The 19,116-nt window shown below is 41.4% G+C and overlaps 1 protein-coding gene across 1 annotated transcript in view; it reads right to left on the bottom strand.

Annotated features, from left to right (window-relative positions):
- The window catches only part of THSD7B (thrombospondin type 1 domain containing 7B), a gene marked incomplete at both ends in the record, with an annotated part of 242,972 nt that overhangs the window by 22,027 nt on the left and 201,829 nt on the right, over positions 1–19,116 (bottom strand). The window contains 3 exons of the mRNA XM_082285365.1: positions 38–179; positions 9,201–9,354; positions 10,008–10,141. Of these exons, the coding sequence (XP_082141491.1) occupies positions 38–179; positions 9,201–9,354; positions 10,008–10,141 (430 nt within the window). The remainder of the gene's footprint in view (positions 1–37; positions 180–9,200; positions 9,355–10,007; positions 10,142–19,116) is intronic.

Here is a 19,116-nt window from a genome sequence, read left to right as displayed (position 1 = left end):
AACACCTACTAAGGGTATATTGAAAATTTGCACCTACCTGTTAGGTTGTACTGGTATTGGAAGCAATTTTGGTTAAGAATACATGGCTTCATTTGTGAATCTTCAGGGCAGGGCTTTGAACTGACAGGAGACCTCAGCACTTGTCGGGTTCGGGTTTGCATAATATTTGGGTCACACACCTGGACAGAGAAGGGATGGACAGTACAGAGACCTCAGTAAATCAAACAGACACCACTGACCCCAGAAAATCACAGACACCACAGACCAGGGCTGTATATGCACATCCATGATCACATACAATCCCACTCCTGCACTAACAACACTTAAAAGCATATGAAGGAAAAGAAATGTGGTTCAAAGTTAAGAATCCAGTATTCCTAAAAGTCATCTTTTATCCACCCTGATTTGGCTATTTTAGCACTCCTATACTATTTTTTTCCATGTTTTTTGGTAAGGATCTATGGGGACAACAGGATAAAGACTGCACCATTTTGCTGTGCCCTGCTTTGCACCTCTTCCCAAGACTTCCAATGAAATGCCACAGTACTGAATAATGGACAGGATTTCTGGCACAATTAATGCGTTTTTAAGTAATATCTGATGTTACAGCAAAGCACTCATTTCAAAGAAGGACATTTGTAATTGCATATCAGTTATGATGCTGACAACAGGACGAGGTGACTTTTCAGAGTATGTGATACAAATACTGATGTCCAGCTGCCTATAAACCAGGATTTTCTTGTTTACATTTTCACAGGAATATGAACCAGCTCAGGCAGGTTTTCATTTCTGTTTGTGCATCACAGGCACCAAAACTGTTTGTTTTTAGCAGCCCTCGATCCTCACTCTCACAGCACTGCAGCATGGAGCCCTTTTCCCACAATCCAGCAACGGGAATGGGTGAGTGGAAGTGGTCACAGCAAACATAATGGAAATAAATCCCTTCTTAAAGGTATTCACTGCCATTTATTGAACAGGATGACCCATTTAACTCCTAACAGCTTCCCATTAGGATTGCTCAGGAACAGCAAAGAAAATAACAAAAAAGTAATGCATATAGAAATAGATTTTCATAAATGCTTGGGGATTTAAAACATGATCTTTCTATAGAGTGCTGTAATTACAAAAAATAACAGTTTAAAACCATGGGCTTATTACCATGCAACAAACAGGCTGCAAATACTGAACTCTGCATGGGGGGAAGCGTGGATAATTCCTGTATTGTGACTATTAAAGGGAAATGTAATGGCCTTGCAGCATAAATCTGGATCTCAGACTGCTGTAAACTGGATTAGCAGCACAGATGATAGCAAAACTGAACAGAATAAGTATCAGGACAAACGGGAAGAAAGTCTGGTCTGGTCTTAAAATACATTGTCAAGGCCTGTTTTCCTTATGTTTACACTATGTGAAGGAAAATCTATTATGTTTTTATTGCTGACACACACCTTGTCAAATCATTTTAAATGGTAATCTTACTTGAATACCCTTGGTCAGCTAAAACACCCAATTGTTTCTAATTATCTGAAAATTAAACCTATGCTAAGTGTTTACCAATAGTTTACTGCCTTTTTCACAACTGATCTGATTATCCATTCTCACAACTAACACTAATAACTTAAATGATTTGCCAATAAAGCAAAACGACTAAGGAAAAAAAAAATCAAAACATGTATCCCAGTAGCTACTCCTAATTAATGTTTCTCTGAATTATGTTACCAAAGGGGAAAAAAAAAATCAATGGATGCTGTGACAGAAGTTGTCTGTGCCAGTTCAGAAATACCAGCATTTGCTCCCTTCAGAATAAGAACATGCAGACAGAAAATATGCATCATTTGTAGATAAGTAAATTCTTTTAATAAAATAGTATTTTTCCCCTGTCCAGCATGCCCCCCGTTGTGCTTGATTATAGGACATTGATGCAGCCCAGTTGCTGTCACAGAGCCCCACAGTTTTCTGGGCTGGCACAACAATTTTCCCTCTCAGATATCCTCCTGGTAGGCAGCAAACCAGTCTAACAGGTCAAAATCCATCTGGTGTTTGCCAGGATCTGAACAAACAACTGTTTTACTGATTCTCTGAAGCCAGAATTCTCACTGTGTTGATGAGCCACGGTGCTCAGAAGCCAGAGCTGATGCAACAAGCCCATCACTTTTACCAGCTCTGAATAACAAGGAACCTCTGTAGGAAAAGCATTCATTTAATCAAGCTGAGGACGGGAAACATGCAAAAATTCGAAGTCGGCAAACTGTAACTAATATCCTGTAATATTATTTGTTGAATTTCTCTTAACGTCAATTGAGAAGTCAATTTAGTTTTATAATTGATTTTCTGCCCTTACTCTTTCAAGTTAACCACGTAAAAAACGGAGCCAAATATAAATGGAACTGAGTAAGCGGCAGGAGGCAATGACTTGCAAAGAAAAAGATGAAAGCTGGAATTTTCAAAGGAGCAAGAGGGAGCTGAATACCCAGCTACCCTCAAATCTCAATGGGCTTGGGTGCACAGCTCCTGCAGGACCCCTCCAAAAACCCAGGCTGGAAAAAAAAATGAAGTATTTATGACATGGCAAAGGTCGAGGAATGGATTGGCAGGCTCGGTGTCATTAGGGGATGTGAACAGTGAAAGTAAAAAAGAGGGATTGTTTCCAGTGGGGAGATGCTGAGGGTACTAACAAGCAATGCCTACGGGGCATGTCTTGTCCTGAATGTGGATCTTTAAAAATACTGAGAGCAAAACCAATCACCATCAATGGCAAGCCACAGGTTTAGGAGGTAGGACAGAAATGGCAGTCAGTAATTTACAGAAAAGGCAGCAAAAGAAAGAAATATTCCTTGAGTACTTAAAGTAAGAAATTACCATGGGACTAATTAAGATTTGGGCAAGATAACAGGTTGATTCTGAATATTCTCACAAATGAAGAAAATTACAAAACTAATTTGACTGTTCAAGTAATCTTCCACACAAAGTAGTAGTGAAGGTGCCATCCCAGTACATGGATCAAGGCTGGATCTGCCCTGGGGACCCAACTTTCTAACCACAGGCATATATGAATCTGCAGTTTCTGGGGGTTTAAATGAATAAAGCCCACTGTGATTCAGCAATGCTTTACTGAGTATCTTCATTTACAGCTCCTCTCTTCCCACTGAGTGGATGCTATACTTCCAAAGACATTATTCTACTTCCTACTGCTCTATTAGTAACTAGTGCTTTCACTGATGACAGATGAAGCTTTTAAAATTGTTTTTTACATTAAGCCAGCCATTACCTCCTGTAAGGCTATTGCAACTGGTTTGTGCTCAGCATCAGCCAACATTTCCACAGTGGAAGCATAAGGAAGGGCAGGTGCCTACAACAGATGTGTTCAGGAGTGGGAGTTGGACTTGTATTTCTGAGATCATCTCTTTATGCTCATGAAACTTATTTTTATGCCTGTGGTTATAAATCCCTTAACTGGTTTCCATAGTTGGAAGAATTTGGAATGTAACCATGGGATAGAAATGGGCGTAACAGCAAATGTTCCCTATTCTGGGAAACTGAAACCCACTTCTGACACCACCCTGACTAGAAATAAAGATTTATGGATCCAAGAAGGACAACGATTATGGGTGCCCACTGTGGCCACAAATAATAGGAGAGGAAACAAGTCCTAAGAAATGGAGGCAGCAGTGGTGCACGGAGGTAGAAGGTCAGAGGCCTGAGGAACTCTATGTACCTTCAAGATCAGGTGCAGATCAGTTTGGCTATTAAGTTTTACAGAATAGGTTGTTTGTTCAGATTCTTTGTTGATAACTGTAGGCAATGGAGGGTATAATTCTGGCATATGCATCCTTTGGAACTGCTGATAGGAATAGAATTAATTTCTGGATGAAAATAATAATAGGGTGCCAGCTCAGGTGGCACATTAATAACCTACAGCAGTAGGATGTCATACACAGACACAGTCGGTTTCCTTGTGGGTATAACTGCACTGTCCCAGCCTACTTTATCATATTAAATCTCACCATTTCCATTATTTTTTTCCATCAAGTATGAAAAAGTTGAGCTAGAGCCATGGATCTATAGGCCAGATTATATAAACCATGACAGAAACAAAACATTCTGAAGCAATGAGAAGTCCATAAAATGTTAAGGCAGGAATAAATCAAAGTTTTCTCAAGTTTTGAAAATTATAACGGCCATCATCTTGATTCTATGGGGGAATTCCTGGCACTATTGACTACTGCATTTTTTTAATATTTCTTTTAGCCAAAGCTATTTTTTCACCATGACCACTTGTCACTATTTAAAGCTAACATAAAAAGTGAGGGACAAAAACATACACAAAGGATGCACCCAGCCTTTGCTTCAGACAATCGCACGACTGACAAAGCACAGAAAGCTTGTTCTAGAAGAGAGGGGTATTAAATAAAATAAAGCTGCAAGGTTATGAAACTAAGTTCCAGCGTAAGTGCTGTTAACATATCACACATTATTATATGCTATTAGACCCTCTTTGTGATGGAATTTAAGAGCTGTCCATTGATCCAGACTTTCATATGCATCATAATTGTACACCACAGAGGCTGTAACCCATTACAGGGCCCTTTAAGCTGTTTAATTTATCAAGCAGCTTTTATAATGCATCCTGCACTATAAATAGCTGGCTGCATTATTTTTAACTGGCTATTCATAAGGAAACATACAACCTCAAAATAAGGTAAATACAAAGGCAGCAACCGTATTTGACTATTTTTAAGAGAGCAATGAACCGTTATATTGTTCACGCCAGTGTGGATGTTTTGTAACAATTTAACAAGCCATTTACAATAACACAAGCAGTCTTTTGAAATGAAAATGCATTTGCATAAATCTTCTTTTTCAGATGCATCCAGGTTCTGAAACCTTGCTTGCCTCCACACAGAAACATTACTTTTAAAAAAGCGATTGTTAACAAAGATTAATAAAAATAAAACAACAAATACAAAAACTACAGCAGTTACCAACTTTTTTTGACAAAGCTATACAAAAAAATCCAAGTCACAGCTATGCCTAAGGAGCAGTGCCAAAAAAAGTTCCAAAAAGGCTCAACCAGCATAATTCTCATGCTTGATCTGAATAAATTATCTCTTGGGCTAGAAAGACAACTCTGTGCAAGCCTCACTCTTCAGTCCAGCCTTCCCACTGCAGGTCCTCGGCCAAACTTACGTGCCAAACCCAGAGAGGTTGGGGAGTTTTCTCTGGAGGTATCCAAAAGCTGTCTGAGGACACAATTCTGAGGAATGTGCTCTGGGGAATCCTGCTTGAAAAGAAAGGACTAGATGACCTCCAGGGGTCCCTTCCAACCTTGCCCATTCTGTGTTCAGGTACCAGTTGTGATGAAGGCTTTGGTAATCCACACAGTGACTCCCAGCGTCTACAGGAGTCCACAAATTCTCTTCCAGTTGGCATTTCCAAACTGTAACAACTCCAACTTGTATTGACAAAGAAAGTCACTGCAAACCTGAGAGCTCCCTGTATCACTGGGTGACACTTTTAATCCGGTCAGTTGTGGCAGTATCACACTCCCCCCGCAGATTCCAGGGAATAATAACTCAATTGTCGCAAGTCCTGAGTGCGGCACATCGCCATTGATCCATGAGGAAAATGCTCGCTGGAATGGAGACAGCTGTTCTCACTCACTACACACGCAACCTCCTATAATTAACTAATTTCAGACCCCTTGGAATTTGCTGCTAGAAATGCCAACAGCTGAGGCAAGCGAGGGGGCCACTCCAATCCACAACGGGGGCTGCGACAGCCGTCCACCGCCAGAGAGCTAACGAAATAGATTTGAGGTAATTATTTCAGGGACTTGTAGCACCACTCACATATTAACTCTTTTTAAGAATGCTTTGATGAATTCAATTGAAGTCAATTAATTACATTTCCAAGTCAGATGAATACAAAGTCGAGACGCGGCAGGAAGTGTGTGTTATTCCATCCCTGAATATGTAACAGAGATGACAGGATTTCAGTTCCCAGATCGTTTAGCTGGGTCTTTGAGCAATCAAGTGATGATGTCTGACTGAACAGGCTATTGTCCCTGGAACAAACATGAAATCTCTGAAGAAAAATGCAAGTCAACCTAATTTCCTTGTGGGTTTGTTTTTTTTTTGTTTTTTTTTTTTAATTAGCAAGCTTCAAACTGTTATTTAAATGGCTTTAAAGGCTTGATATTTAAGTTACGTGGATCTTACTTAGTGACAAAGAACAAAACATTATAAGCCAAAAAATAGCCCTCAACCACAGGGAAAACAATTTTGAATTTCCTTCTCACAATAGAAAAAGTGAGAATAATAGGGAAGATTTAAATCAGTAACTATGCTTTTCTTGAATCCAGTATGGAGACAAAACCTCAAAGCAACCTTGAGGCATTATATATCTGACAGCTTCATTTCTGACCATTAGATGAAATATTAAAATTTACCTTTGTGTAGCTGTGTTAAATAGCACCATAATCAAGATGCAAGTAAGTAATTCAGTTGAAAAACACACATAAAAGAATTGTGGGAGCATCTGAAATTATAAAAGACCACAGAAGTGTTTAAAAGCAAAAGGGAAATGCAGCCAAAAAAGGTAGAACAAATACAGTGTTTTAGAAGAAAAACAGTATTGAAGAAAATACTTTCCATTGACAAAGCAGTCGCCACCTTTATGACTCATTGATTTCAACACGATTCAAGATCATTTACCATCCTGAAAGTGGAAAATTCACATGGGAAGAATATTGCTACAAGATAAAGCCAAGTAATACCCTCGAAAGTATCCAGAGTACAATGACATATTGACAAAAGGTACAACGGATAATCTAAAAGGCCTTTTTATATTCAGCTGATAAGAGTTAGTTATTCTGCTATCAGGATGAATTTATTATCAACACTGTAAAACATGAGCGGAACACCAAAGCGACTGGGAAATAATTCTCACCTGACCAAAAACTTAGGTAAATATCTCAAATCAAAGGGCTCCTCAGGCAGAGATGAGGCTGAAATTGTGATTGTTCATTTCTTACAAACTAGAATTTGTCAAGTTTCATAAATCCTCTTTATCTCCAGCAAGACAAACATGACCAGACCTACAGGAAGATTTCCTGGAATGGTCTTTGGCAACTGCCTCATGCGAGTGCAAACTATTGTGGTATGAAATGTAAATGTGCTTGAAAAAGAGCAGCCAGGATGCACAGTTTTGCTTTTTCATTGCAATATGATGTGATCTTTCAAATTTTTTGAAATTTTGAGTCCACCTATTTGTAGCTGTCTTAAGTGAGCACCTTTCCTAGTGGTGACTCAGGAGGTGGAAGGTTCATTAATCACCCTGGTGATGGCCTCACTCCCAGCCACCAGGATTCCCGCAATCCCTGCCCACACGCACCGATGACACACCAGTGGCCCAGCAGAGTCATTCTGCACTGACAGCAAGCCCAGCACTTGCCTTGGAGATGTGGAGCATGTGCAGCCTGGGAGGGACTGTGTTGTGTGGTTCTCTCTCAAAACCCAGCACAAACAGCCCAAGTAGCTGTAAAAGGGAGACAGCACTGCTGTAAACTCATCAAAGGGAGGGTTTTATCTGCCCATAAAACTTCAAGCTGTTTATTGCCTGGTATCTGGACAGAACTATTGAAACACATGCTCCATCGGCACACACTCATCTCAGTTTCACAACAAAGCACTGCAGAACAGCTTGTGGAAACATATTGTTCAGTTAATTGCATTGGCATGCAGATGCCCTCACATTTATGAATTAACATCCACCATGGCAAAGGGATGTACAAGGAGACACAGGGACTGTGGCATGTGGCCCTGCCCCTGCCAAGAGATGTGCTGCCTGATGGAGGGCAGCCCACGAGCTCTGGGCTTCCCTTTCCTGCTTCTGTGGGCTACGGAGGCTTCACCCTTGTCAAAAAAAGAAGCCTTCAGGCAAAAAGTCTGTGTGTCTTAAGGATATGAGGGTGCTTAAAGCTTCAAGAAGTCCTTCATAACCAACTGACTGCCATCAAGGCCCCTGAGAAACCCCCAATGGCCTCAAGGATCTCTGCATTATTCCACTGTGTATGAAAATGAAGAAAATCTATGTCTGAAAAAGTCAATGGCAAAGAAACAGCCCAACCACAGTGGGACTCTGAAAGGTATCCAAGCATTTGTATGGGTTGCAAGAATGTTATACTTCATCAAAGCCAAGCTGCTCAGGAGGAGGTGAACACAGGAAATGAAACACAAGATTTTATTTGACACGTTCTTACCGAGTATATTGACACGCTACACAAAATATTATGGAAGGAAATTACCTGTATCAGCACTAGTATAAATACCTGTCCAATAGCCACTCAACTTTTGGTAATGGCCCTGTTAACATGGGGGCAATGAATATATGTTTGTCACTTAAATACATCAAGCAAGTCTATTAAAAAACCCCTGCGAGATTAAATATGGCACCTATTTCAACAGTGATCAGGGAGAAACAATAGATCTGAAATCATGTGGTTTGAGGCCAGAGGCTTTTCATAATACAGAATTTGCAACTTCTTTTCATCTTGTACACTTTGGAAAACAGAGCACTTCGCAGTGGCTTGAATCCCTGCATAATTCACAAAGTTTTGAGTATTTTATGACATGACAAATTGTTCAGGCACCTTGCTGTCATACCCTTCTGCTGCTGTTGCCTCAAATCTTCCCCTGAGGTTTTGAGGAGGAGGAGACACTGGACAGAAATAGTGTGTGTTGGGAGAGGAGAGCTGTCATTCCCTCAGGACTGAGACCTGTCCAGAGGAGTGTCGCCCCCAGGGTTTACCAGCAGGTTGTCATGGCAGTTATGCACCACTGACAGAGGTCTCCCCTGCAAACATTTCCTAAGGCAGACAGCCCTTACTGAGGCTGGAATACTGTCCCTTCACCCACTCTGCTTGTGTGGGCCCTCTCCCACAGCAGACCAAGGGGAAGGATGTGTTGAATCAACTGTCACAGTAATAACTATGTGTTTCACTAACCAACTTCCTATAGCTCAGTCTCTGTAGAGACATAAATATCTCCAGATTCAACCACGCTGGCAGGATCCATTAAGCCTGACATCCCTCAGAAAATAATTTACTTTCCTAGAAAATAACTAGGCCATGAAGCAGCTGAAGGACAGGTGAAGACTGATGAGTGAGGAACACTGCCAGGGACACAGGCAGGAGAGCCTACCTGTGGACACGGGCTCCACTGTCCCCAGTCAGACACTGCACACTCACTGGGACAGTACAAGCTACACTTCTGCACTGTCTCTGGGACTTCAGCCTGATTACACAGGGCGCTGGGCACAGTCTCCATGCCATGGTCCTCAGCAGTGCTCACACACCTACACAGAAAACACACATTTTAATTACAGTATCACAGACAAGATGGATATCAACGAGTTTTCTCAAGCCCGTTCAGGACACAGACATGACAATAGCTACAAGCAGCATGGCTGATCTAAAAGTAGAATTAATATGGTAATGCAAACGGAAATCAGCTATGTGCATAACGTGCTTTTGTTACTTCATACAGAGGGATTTTAACTTTGATCGGCTGACAAAGGAGCAAACAGAAAATGACAACCAGCAAGAACAAATCTTAGTGCTCCTGCTAGTAACATCTGAACGTTTGGAAATAACTCAGCATTTCCCTGTGCCTGAGGAATGAATATTCAGTAATAATGAACGCCACTGTGGTGCATGCAGTGCTATTACTTGGGGAAAATGTTAGCGAATCAAAATATGGAGGCTTTGCACCTCAGGGAGCTTTATGTATACATGGCATTTAGGTTGAAGAATACTAATTTAAACATCATGCCGTGCTCCTGAAAAACCAAGGCTGCATCTCTGAAATGTTTTTCCTGTAAACCATGGCACATAAACACGTGTTTCTTTTAGTTTGAAATACACTGGACTCAGCAACACACTCACTGTCAGATGGCCAGATACTGAAGCTTTATGCAAGAACATATCAGCTCTTTTTGTCTTCACGCACCTGACTTTCCTCGTTTGTATTCCTTCTCCACAGTGGAGGGAATTTTGCTCGCTGTTGATTTTGCATGGAGACCACGGTTCTACTTCCCAGGAATACTGATTACACTCGCTGTAGCACGGGACTGCTTCATGCACCTGCCAGGAGAAAGAACCAAACTCTTCAGTTGAACTGTCCAGGTTAGCATGTCTGCAGAAACGCCTCAGCCAAACCCACAAAAAGGCTCACTGAAAAATATCCTGGCTTACACTCCTCATGCTAAGGCTGTTGTAATGGCTTTAAGTTCATTTATTCATTATTGACTTGCCAAGGGATTTTTAAGTATATAATGAACAGCAGCATGCATGCAGCATCTTAGGAAGCAGGATAAATAACAGCTATTTCCTGCAGCCAGAAGAGGAACTCCATTACAATTTCATTTGCTCTGCCTGCTCTCAGTATAATCTATCACGTGTCATTCACCAGGACCATATGTACCACATGCTTTTGTGCTTCAGAAAGTTCAAACTTAAAATCAGCACTCATTTACCTTTGCTTCTAACACATTCTTATAAGCCATTTACCATAAAATAATGAAATTTCATGCATCCTACAAATTTCATTTTTATGCACAAAAACGGTAAACGCTTTTTTGCCTGCAGGTGACTTATCTCTAACATATCTCCTAATCAAACACGACAGTGTATTCACCTGAACTATGGTATCTACATAGAGAGTAAAATACAGCCAAAAGCTTGATAAAAGGTGCCAGATACACAGGCTGTTAAAAGCAGCACACTGAGATATAGCACTTCAGCAGATTTCCAGGTTTAAATAAATGAACGCATCAACAGTTCTATTACAGTGATGAATAAAAGTTATTTATTTTGAATCTGGTTTGTCTGCAGAAGCTGATTTGAAGATACAGTATTCTCTGTTGCTTTGCATGAAGCAAAATGTGCTGCCCTGGAAAAATACAGTGCACTTAAAATTTCTTCTTCCATGCACCAAAATGTCCTCAGCCTTGCTGCTTTGGAGCCATTTCATTCTCACCATTAGAATAACTATAAACCAATAGTCTTCCTCCCAACAACCCCCCAGAAAGATTCAGCCACATGTTTAATAATTTATCGCTTCATTTAAAAATAGCAGATTATGACTAGACATGTTGTGGCCACAAGAATAAAGAAAACTTCTTTGTAACATTTTGGAGGTGGGAAGACAAGAAAATTGAGATTCCAGTCTGAAAACAAAATTGGTGTCCCATCAGAAAATCACCTTCATTTCAAATGGAAAGAAGACAACTTTCAAAGGATAACTCCTCAGGAACAGAAAATGTCAGAAACTAATTTTAACTGTGGGTCTGCCTATGCATAGTGCATAGGTTTAGCAGAGAAGGAAGAATAACAGATGCTGGAAAGTGGAAAATATGTAAAGGTGAAAAGACAGGAAAGAGGGAAATCAACGTCTGAACTGGTGAGGGCAAGGACAGTATGAACTAGTACGAGCATCACATTTCACACAGAGGAGGGGAAAGGGAGGGGAACGAAGTGGGCAAAGGCAGCCATACCATTAGCACCATTTCCCCTGCATATTATTAAGCACAAATTACAAACCTGGATGTGACTTTGAGCAACCTGAACTAGCAGAAGGTGTCCCTGCCCATGATAGGGGGGTCAGAAATGAGATGATATTTAAGGTCCATGTGAACTGAAACCACTCTCTGGTTCTATGAGGACTGTGCCCCGAGGCACTGGCACTTGGCCTAACTCCGGAACATACAGGTGTCTGTGGATTGCACAAAGCGCACACAGAGCCAAGCTTCCCACACTGAGCAAGCAGCACCACAAGCACTGCTAATTAGCTGAGCAGCCAGGCTCGTTATCATTAACTGGTGTACATGGGAGCACAGAGAAGAGCACTCACCAAGCCTGGGCTCAGCACCAGCCAGCGGGGTGCCCATGGGTGTGGATACAGTATTGCTGCTAGCAAGAATTTTCTTGCTTCTTTCTAAGCCCATGGGATACTTTTCTCTCTCACGAAGAGATTAGCAGAAGTTCTGTAAACTAGGAACACCTGCAACCTTGTAGAACTGTGTTTATGGTACAGTAGAAAAATATTTTGACAATGGATGTTTAAGATTTCTAGCCAATCCACCCAGGGGGTGGCTGATCCTTTGTCTGATTAGACTATGAAGAAAAAAGTCTATAAAAGAGTTTGTAAAATAACAAAATATATCAATCTTGCTGCACAATTCCTGCCCATTGGACCTCCTCTCCTCCCTATGGCTGCGGGATACAGTAATACAAGGGTGCTGGGACACAGCAGAAGCCACCATCCTGCCCCACCAGCCTGTCACCTCAAGAGAGTCACTGACTCCCTCAGCCACATCCCTGCACACACTGAGGACAGCAGCAATCCCTCTTGAGGAACTGCAAAGCCTTTGTGGTCCCACAGACATCCATTCAGGAGATGGATGTAGAGACAGGGAGTATTTATTAGTTTCCCTGCTCCACAGGGTGAAGGAAACACTACAGGCTGCCTATGTTGCCTGACAAAACACCCTGCTGCCCACAGGAGACAATTAGTGAGGGAAACAGGTGCTTGAGGCATGATCAGTTTTTTCCTCATCACAGAGGGAGTGAGCCAAGAGCCAAACTTGGACAAAACTGGCTGCCAGGGGCCCACCCAGGGAGGAGGTGCCTCGCAGGGCAGTGCCAAGGATGGCAAAACTTAGTAAATAAGTTTATTAAGAGCTGGATGGCCTGCTCCTGCTGTTTAGACTTCTGGAGAGGAAGCTGAGGCTGGGAGCAGGTGGGAGGTGATGGTGCCGAGCTGCCTCCCTCCCTCCACAGGCACAGTGGGGCAGCTGGGGCAGTCCAGCACAAACGGCAGCTTTGGGGATTTAAGATTCTTTTCCTTGCTCTATAAAATAACTCTTCCTCAGGGTTAGAGGATACCACTGTGAATCCTGCAGGTTCACAGCACTGCCAGCCTCTCAGCACTTGCCCTGCTGCCCGAAGCCAGGATGAGGCCAAGAGCTTGGGAATCCCATCTCATTGTCTCAGTGAACTCTGATTGCTCTGCCTTAACATCTGTTAAACCTCAGACCTCTCCGAACCAGCAAAGCCCACCTGTGGATAGCAGCAAAGGCTTAACATCAGGCATTTACTGTAAATGTGTTTTAGTGGTCAAAACCTCCTGTGGCAAGTACCTGCTGCAGTAACTGTGTAGGAAAACCAGACAGAGTTGGGCAGGCATGGGATGCCATGTGAGTGAAAATCTATCTGAGGAATCCTGTGAGCCAAAACAGAAATCCCACAGGCACTGACACAAATACACATAACGTGAAGTGATACTTCAAATGTGCCCATTCAAGAGCAGGAAGGATCACAATAACAAAGCCATTAACAGAGCACTTCTAGCCTGCTGTCTGTGTCAAACCAGTTCGATCAGCTCTCTTCCTCCTCCAACAGAGACAAGACAGACAGACAGACATCCCACTTTGTGCTGGAGGAGGGAGGACACACAGCACTGGCTGCATTTCCCTGTGGTACCTCAGATCCCTGGTGATCTGCTGCTGATCTGTGCAGCACTTCCTCTTTGGTCAGGATCCCCAGCTTACACTCACCACCAAAAAACCGAATTATAACTGTCACAAATGACCTGTTTTCCTAAGTGATTGTGCTGACACCACAGCACACCGTTCCTGTGAACAAGTTCTTCCCTCTGCCCTGTGTCAGTGCTGAGCAGTGCCATCTCTGGTAGCACCTCTGGGACACTGGGGAGATGTAAATAACCACCTGCATCACCAGGAGGGACACACTTCTGCAGAACAAGTTACAACAGGCACCAGTGCATGCCATTAAGCTTTTAGGTGGAAGTCTCAAGGAGATGTAAGATTTCCATGGCTGGCACTCCGTGGGAACGAGTTCACAAAGCTGTGAATACAATTTGTAACTCCATCTTTGCATTTAAAAACCACAGTGATGTGGCATGTGATCCTTTCCTCCACAGGACTATGTTTTCCTCCCATTTCTCTCTCCTGGCTTGCCATAATTTGTTTTCAATCAGCTCCAATTCCTCTTTTTTTTTTTTTGAATTTGGAAAAAAACCTACAACAAACCTTAAAGCCTTCCGTACCTGTTTTTGCTAGGAGCTGAGGTCAAAGAGGTGTGCTCTTGATTTTGCATTTTCAAAGGATTTTGACTAAGCGTTGCTGTTCTGTGGGTCCCACAAAACAGAGGACCCCAGCTTCACTTCTCTCTTCCTGGGTCCATGGGGACACCCCTGTCCTGCCCCTGAACAGACACTGGGACAGGGTGTGGTGTTCTCTCCACCTCACTCCTCACCAACCCAGGGACCCAAAGTGCCCAAGCCTGGAGGGGGTTGGGATGTGCTCCCATGGATCCCTGGCTCTAACACAGAGTACATCCAACCTTCCAATTCCACACAGTCTAGGTCTCCTGATCCACATCAAGTTTGCCATCCACTACCTCAGCTGCAGATACACAAGTCCATTGTCCAGCTATGCCACTTCTCTCCCCAAGCATAAAAACAACAGTTCCTTTGAAAATAACCTTCTTAATGCTCACCCCTCCCCAAGCTTATGCAAACTCACTATGGACAGTGCATTTACAAACCCCTTCACACTGAGGTCCCCAACACATGTATGGAGCTGTAGTACCACAATCCATGTCCTGAAGGACAAAAATAAAATTAATTCCATGTAATAGGCACAGGAACCCTTTGTTCTGCATGGCTCAACAGGGAGAAAAATGATGGAAGCTGCAGACACTTGGCCTGTGAGGAGTTGCAGAGATCAGTGCCCAGGGTGACCAGTTTGGCGTCATGCCTTACTACCTCAAGAAATAAACACAGTCTTCTGGCATTTTAGCAAATTAACTGCTTTCCTCAATTTTTATTCATATTTACATGCTGGGTTTTGGGCTCAATGAACCAAGGGCTGAAACAACGCCTGACTGAAGCCAAGGGGAGTTTTGCTGCTGCCTTTCACAGGATTACTGTATCACTCTTTGTAGTCAGAATTAACTTGGAACACGTCTTTAACACCTGAATCATCCCAAAATCAAGTTAATGGGCACAGTTCTAAATAAATAAAAGGAAGAAGGACAAAAGCTACTTTTTAAGAGACAGACTGCTAAAGCTTGCCCTCATAAAAGAACCCAGTTCCCATTCACTCAAAAGCAAACCCTGAGCCCCTGCTAAAGCATATTGATGTGGACAGTTACTTCAACAAGATATATAAATGTTAATCTATTTATTTTCTCTTTTAATAGCTGATACTTGCATTTTAATGAAAAATCCAAATATCTAACCACCAAAGAGCTTTGGCGGGATTTATAATGTTCTCTAACTTACATATTTAAATGTAGGTCAGGAATAATAGTGACCTTGCAAAGGACTTATAGAAACAAATGCATTTGCTCAGCTGATGTGATTCATTAAAAGAAATTCATACCTATCCTTCAGGTGGCCTGTCTGATGAGCACCTGCAGAATAAACTAGAACGAGGTTCAGCGCTTCTGAAAATCATAGTGACTTCATATTTCAGTGAACATCAAGATTTATTGTCCCTCAAGGTAAATATTGACTCTGGTTTTCCCTCAGTCGATATTTTAGCTTTCATGACAGTAAATCTTGATGTTCACTCCAACTAAGTCAATATCTGCTTATTATATTAGAACAACCAAACTGATCACTGTAGCAGTTGCCCGAGACCCTGAGGACTACCTCTGTGCTATTCATTTCTAATACAAATGGGCTAAATTCATTGCTAACATAGGTTCATTTCACATGGCTGCCCTTATATCAAGGTTACATTAGACCTAATATATTGAAACAGCCAGAACCAAAGAAATAACAACCCATTTTTAAACTATGGAGACCACCATGAGTAACACTAAAGGCAGAAAAGATTTCATACAGGAAAGACAGCTGACTTGCTCTGTTTTTCAAAGAGACTTGCTGGTAAAGGTTAAAACCACTCCCACTGAGACTGGACAGCAATTTGCTCACTTATAATACTTTCTGCATAACCACTTGTATGTTCTCTGCATATCCAGGCTGCAAGAGGAGGCAGCAGTGGGATGCCACCATGCAAAAGGGACCTCTCCTCCTCTTAGAGCTTATGGCCACCAGCTGGTGCCATGCAGGCCACAGCCAGCACCTCTCTTGCAACCAGCCTGACATGAATGGACCCAAACTATGGTGGGAAATACATTTCAAAAAATGTCCATTCATTGTAATAATCAACAAATTTGACTTCTACGTTGACTCCACCTTGTTCACCTAAATCTCTTTTTTTGGTTGAAAGATGCCCATATATTAGCTGAATAACTTTTATAATGTTCCAATAGTGCTTTCACATTCTGTTTAATCCAAACCAGATAATTTCTAAGCGTGAATTTCTTCTATTTAATTCTTTTGAACGGAATTAAAAATGGAGTACTTGCTTTGTTAATTACTTAAGTGCGTGATTGATTTGGCAGATCTAAGCACACACTTAAAAGCTTTACTGAATTAACTGTATAACTGAAGGACAAGTACTTGCAGATTAACAAACACTACATCACAGAAATTATCTCATTGAAATTTCAATATTAAATAGTTCTCCTTAAAATAAAATTGATTTTATTTCATCCTAGTTTATATACTGATCATGATTGCCAGAAATATGCTAACTGCTCACCACTATTAAACCTGGTTGAACAGTTAATTTTCAAGCAATTTAGATTTTGCAAAGCAGCAGCTTCACTGATGAGTACTTTTCTTTAGGTATTTGGATGCTGCAAATAGCCACCAAAACTTAAAAAAACAAAATTGCTCAAAATGACTTAGAGGACAAAAGTTTGAGCAGATCTTTATGTGGTAAGACTTCTAAATTATTGGAATTCCTGAATTTTGTATGCCTGTAGCAGATCCCTGCATAAATACTTGTGAAGCAAATTCAGCAGTTTCAGTTTTCATTTACACCCAAATCAAAGGAGTTTGTGTTTCTTACCTCCTTTGTGGTGTGGAGAAAAGAAAATCAATTAGAGCTTTGCTAAGGGTCTGAAAAGCCTTCACTGGCGTGGAACCAAAAAAACCTGAAACTGTCTAAAACTTTGTATCTGGCAAAAGGATGGGATCCATTTTATTTTAAATTCAGAGCCAGGGCAGTAATTGCAACAGCACAGACACAGAGTTTCACCAGTTCCCAGGGCCTGCCCTGTGGGCAGTACGGAAGCCCCTACAGAAACAGACCCCCTCACCATTACACCACTACTTCAAAAACTGCTGAAAAATTATTTTCTCTGAAAAGAGTGAAAACACTTATCAAGCCTCTGAAGTTTCCTCTGCTCTTGATAATCTATTTATAGCCCAATCCTCAAAACTGCTCAACTTTAATCCTAATTTACACATGATACAACTGAGGATGAAGAGCTGAGTGATTTATTAGAGGGTGGCAAGGGAGCCCTCGGGGAGTGGGGGATTCAATCTGGAAATGCCCAATTTCTTGTACTAACTGGATGATATCTAAGCTTAAAATCAGGTCCTGGAAAGTTCAGATAAAGACATTTCAGGATGAATCCATCAAAAAAAGCAGCACTGTAAAATTCTGCCTGCAAAATGAGGAAAAGAGGAGAAATTAGGAAAGCAGCAGGGTGTTTCTTGCTATAAAGACATCTGGATGCTCCACTTTCCCTCACCATGGCCTTTAGCTGCTTTTACTGCATCTACTTTTTTGCTGGTCTCTACAAAATGCTTCTAGTAAATTCCTTACCTTCTTTTAATGGATAACTAAATATTCAAAGTCAGACACTGATCTATTTCAAATTCTTAAGTGCAATGAGTGGAAAATGCCTTGTTTAAAAAGTTAATTGAGGCGACTGTCGAACCCCAGTCATTACAGCTCACTCTGATAGAACTACCATGCTGCTCAGCAAGGTTTATTAATTCATATTTACGAGTGGTAAGTGGTTTTATTTTCTGTGAGATTGGTGCAGGCACTAGAAACACCAAGTTGTAACATGGTAAAGCATGAGTGCTCTCTCTCAGAGATTAAAAAAACAAGTTGGCATCATTCAACATGAGTAAATAAGGAAAAAATATGCAGCTCCTGGCCCCAAACCTGCCTTTCTGGTTTTACTCGTGGTTTCACTGTCACTACAACCTCTGAGGAGCAGGACATAGCACAAAGTATAACCTTGCATATACTGGGTATTTATTTCTACCTGAAATAATCAGGCAAGACAATTTAGCCTCAGAGTTATACAAAAAAATGGAAGCATTAAAGTGGGAATGGGGGCTGAGAATACAGTCACAAATGGCCAGTTCCTGTGCCTCTGCTTTTTATTTTACACTTTAATTAAGTTTCATCCCTATCAAGAAAATATTGAATCCAGGTAAGATACTAACAAATGCCATCTTACTATGTTGTCAACTATGGGGGTTTAAAACCAGGCAGAAACTCATTAGTGAGAGTCTCAGTGCATTTTCGCAGATTTCAGGAGTTGTAGGTGCTGCTGGCTCCCTGTCACAAAGCTAGGCAAGCACAGAAAATTTAAGCAGATATAAACAAATCAATATCCCTTGTTTCTGAAACAGCACATTTTGCTGCAGCTGAAGTTTCAGGGGTAACAAACAAATGTGGCACCTCTCTGGATAAACCTGTTACGTTATAATAATGTTGGATCCAGTTTTAAAGAGAGGAAGAGGAAAAAAAAGCTGATTGATGAAGAAAACATCGAAGCCCCTTTTTACTGGATGAGAACAACAAGATGAAGACAGATTGCAACACCAACCTGAGCCTTCGTAGATGTCCATGTTAGCAGGGCATGACAAGCAGAAAGGAAAGAAAATTATATATTCATTAGTTTGGCTGCTGTATGATAATATTGCAAAAAAAAAAAAATCTGCTTAAAATAAAATTGCCACAATGTAATGTTGCATTCAATCCTTCGATTTCCCCATCTTTAAAAAAAAAATTACCTCAAGCAGAAATCAGGCATTTCTTTGTGAGTGAATGAAAAGCACTACTATGCTGAAGAACAAAGCAGAGTTCATTCAGCTTCATCCAGCAATCCTCTGGAGTTCATCACTGTGTCTCACAATCGAAGTTTAGGATAAT

The sequence above is a fragment of the Coloeus monedula genome (genome assembly GCF_965178545.1).
Source record: "Coloeus monedula genome assembly, chromosome: 7".
In the NCBI taxonomy this organism is placed as follows: domain Eukaryota; kingdom Metazoa; phylum Chordata; class Aves; order Passeriformes; family Corvidae; genus Coloeus; species Coloeus monedula.
The sequence above is the reverse complement of the archived record's forward strand: the minus strand, read 5'-3'. Positions and strand labels throughout refer to the sequence as shown.